This window comes from Raphanus sativus, unplaced genomic scaffold (genome assembly GCF_000801105.2).
Source record: "Raphanus sativus cultivar WK10039 unplaced genomic scaffold, ASM80110v3 Scaffold5421, whole genome shotgun sequence".
Taxonomy (NCBI): Eukaryota; Viridiplantae; Streptophyta; class Magnoliopsida; order Brassicales; family Brassicaceae; genus Raphanus; species Raphanus sativus.
The window spans coordinates 1-3,842 of record NW_026620720.1 but is presented as its reverse complement, the minus strand read 5'-3'; the positions used below and the strand labels follow the sequence as shown (position 1 = coordinate 3,842).

The 3,842-nt window shown below is 37.1% G+C and overlaps 1 protein-coding gene across 1 annotated transcript; it reads right to left on the bottom strand.

The window, feature by feature from the left end:
* Nucleotides 1-28: 28 nt before the first annotated feature.
* LOC130507727 (transmembrane E3 ubiquitin-protein ligase FLY1) lies at nt 29-2,603 on the bottom strand (the record flags this gene model as incomplete). Its single annotated transcript, XM_057002392.1, is given in 10 exon segments — nt 29-122; nt 216-275; nt 362-519; nt 621-698; nt 779-845; nt 965-1,025; nt 1,112-1,227; nt 1,310-1,437; nt 1,535-1,607; nt 2,153-2,603. Coding segments are annotated over 10 exon segments (979 nt in total), but the record flags the coding sequence as incomplete, so codon positions are not given.
* Between the last annotated feature and the right edge of the window lie 1,239 nt (nt 2,604-3,842).

Here is a 3,842-nt window from a genome sequence, read left to right as displayed (position 1 = left end):
TTAAGTACTATTGTGTGGATATTCATACCAACTAATATCCCAGCAGTGAGATGCAAAAGGCATAAGTAAGCATCCATGATTGCTTGATGTCCGATCATTACAATGGATACCTTGGCAGCACCCTTCCATACAACAACTTCCATAAGTTAGCATATTTTACTCATTCTATGCAATAATAATGATATCAGACCATCTAAGCTACATCAGAATCTTACAGATTGTGTGTTACCGTGCTCCATTTGCCGGATCAACAAAAGAACCTGGAGGAAAGAGACCTACGTGCGACAGAAAAGTTAAGGAACACGCTAAAACTGCACAAGTAGTTCTCAGCATTCTATTACGAATTTTGAGCAAAGGATACAAAAGTGACCATCAGTGTATAGTTCACAGCTTTGTTATAGTAGACTTCAACATTCAAAGAAGTCGCATTCAGGAGCATAGGCGAGAAACAATCTCCGTCATCGCCTACCCCTGGACTTTCCATCAAGCCGTCCATGTGATAATAACTTTTGTCTCCATCTATCAAATATGGATAAGTCCCACAACGTAAGATTAAATGTGACTAAAGAGACAAAGACTACGCCACGATAACCTCAGTGTTTTAGAGTTAGAATGCATACTGTTGTCACTAGAAGCCACACGGGATATCTGAGCTGCTAATTCGATGTTACAGTGCTTATCCATCTCATTTCTTGGCGCTGAAGTACAAAGAAAATTGAAGATCAGGGTCGCAGGAAAAAAAGTAAACTGTAAGGGAAAGAGTTAGGCTACTGCTTACAAATCTTCCGTTGCAGTATTCTGTCTCTTGTAGATTCTTGAAACACTTGAGAGGAAAAGATTCCGAGCTGTGCAACAGCAGAAAGTTGACCTTAGTAAGCTCTTAAAAATCAAACAAGCCACCACCAGATCAAAGCATTATATTAACAAAGCGGGTAGGTCAAACAAGAAGAGTCTTAAACATTACCAGATGATAGGGATTTGAGAGAAGATTATTCTCATCTTGCCCTGAATCACTCTCCTTGCCACTGTTTAGGTAAGGTAATGCAAAGACCATGGAGTTAAAAACTCAATAACAAATCTTAAAGCAGTTAAGTAGAACAAACGCTAGTACCTGTTAGCCACGAGGCGGAGTTGTCTAAAGGGCCATATATATACACCTTCCAGACTTATTTGGGCACCACCCAAATTTTGTTCATTGTCAAATACGTCATGGAAAACAACTACACCCTGCTCCATCACCATTTACAGAACTTCAAATACTGCATGCTATAATCAAGGATAATCCTATAATACAAGATGAACTGTTCACCTGAACATAATGCACACCGGTTATCTTAGTTGGAACAGCCACTAACTCAACCACAGAATTACCATTTGATTTCTGGAAGTCTTGAAACTTGGAAGAGTTATTTAAGGAATCCAGAAACTTCCAATTTCCTGAAATAGAAAAAATTCTAAATGAGCATGTCGTAGATAATTCTGAAATAGCAAGAAAGAGAAGGAAAAAAAAAAAGACGAAAGACATGCCACAAACCTCTATATGTTCCTGTTATGTTCCATGCGGAAAATCGTCCTGCTTCAGATACTTGTTTTCTACCAAAGAGCCACTACGAGATCACCACGAATCAAACCATTAACCAGTACATCGCTTGCTTAGTCTAATGTACTAACTATTATCTTGTTCACTTCGCAAATTCTGCTAGAATCCTCTACCAATACAAACTCAAACCGCCAATCTCATCCTAGATTCCCAACTACCATGGGTACTACTTCTAAAATAAACTTAACTGGTCGCGTCTGGACGCTAACTAAAGACAGATTTTTTTTCTCGCCCATTTCAGAGTATTCACAGGTGTGAAGAAAGCTCAATCAAGCTAAACTAGATTGTCTCAAACCATCTGAGCTTTGCTTAATCAAAAGATGAACCAACCTTACAACGAAGCTACTCTAATCCTAGATTTTCATTCAATACGGTTAAAGCTAAGATAATCATTTGACTCTGATCAGCTCAACATCTCTACCACTCTATAAGCATAAAATAGCCGTGTCTACATCAAACTTAAGAGCTAAAAGCATCAAGCTTTTTTTTTCTGGGAAACATCTAAAGGAAGAAACTTTCGAGCAAATCATCAACGAGAGAACACACACGAACCTCGTCGCTCCAGGTTCGAGCTTTCTCTCTGATGGGTCTAAGCCCCGCCGCTTGCTGCGGAAACGCCACCCAAATCGATAACCAGATGATGATCTGCAATTCAAGCCCTAATCTCAAAACCCCCAAATGTTGACGCTTCTTCATATCACAGTCACAGCCCCAAGCTCCGATTTTTACGATTCAAACCCTAATTTTAAAACGTTTCGAGGCTAATTCTCCAAACCCCACACGTCACTGAAGAACACAATCCAACATAGAAGAAGAGGTTTTTCCGATATGAAGTCAATCGAAACTGATTGAAGGAGAAGATACGTGAGAAGAAGCTAAAGGAGATGAGAGATTGAAGATTTTGTATCTGCCAATTTGTTCTGCAGTCGTTGAAGCCTCGCAATCAACTCTTCTCTAAGCTTTTTTTTTTAATTAATTTAATTTTTGTTGTTTTATAAAAGGAGTTTTCTTATTGAAATCTCGCATTCTCAGGTCTTTCTTACGCCTTGAAAACTTCTTATTTCCATAAACATTTACTTTGTTAGAGATTAATGTTACCATGTTTCAAAGCTAATAACATTTAACAACCGACCAGAAGTAGGCCTAATCAAGAACGCAAATCCACTTATAGAAAAAAATGAAAGTAAGTTCAAGTTTTGTCTGAACTAGTTGGGGGCTTTGAGTGTATATAAGAGAAAATGTGTAATGATCTTGTTGAAAAAAGCCCATTATATCTTTTATTGTATTGAACTCCTTTTTAGTTAAATAATAGTACTTTAGGTTTCTCTTATGAAATAAAAAATACATTTTTAACATAATTTATTATTTTATTATAAATCATAAGAATTCACAACTCTATTCTATTTTGGATAATTTGTTTTATAAGAGCATATTTATTGCAGTCTCCTCAAGGGGTTTTCAGAGTAAAAGTAGGTGGTAGGCCCCCACAAAAATGAAGAGATCTGTTACAAAAGTTGCCAGAGAAGAAACGTGTGTTGGTGGTATGTTGCACTGTTTGCGGGCCCCACTGACACGTGGAGGCCCGCGATTGGTAGGTTTTAATTTTTCTTTTTTTAAAAGACAAAAAGTAAAAAAGAAAAAAAAAAAATTTGAAGAACCCCTTTTGTTGGGTCTATGCGATAATCATGGTCTAAGTATTTACATCTAACAGATCTGATTCCATTCTTATGAATCCGCATTGAAGGTTCTATTTACAATTGCACTATGTCAAAGTTTTCATATTAGTCTGCATTAAATGCCATTGTGTCGGCCTCAAATTTCAGACATCTGAATATAAAAACTTTAATAATCTCTTAAGCTTAGTTAAAATCATTTCACTATGTGATCTTCCACAAAATAAAATAATACTTTACGTAAGCTTATTAAAAATTTGATTTCAGTTTTTTCTTTGTTAGATGACTAACAAATTGGAACATCTGGTGGAAAATGACTGTTTGAGGGGAGTAAATAAAGTGTGTGAAAAGAAGATAGCCGTTAAGTCCATTGCATGTCGAAACGTGTAAGAAAAAAAGAAGAGAGGAACAAAACCGAAACGCTTCAAATTGATTTGCATATTCTCTAGAGATCTCGATGAAGCCAAAAGCTTCACCCAACGGCTATCACTGCTTTCACCATAAATACACATACGAATAGGCACCCAGGGCAACACAGCTCAAGAGAGAGACTAATTACTTGAGGTCGA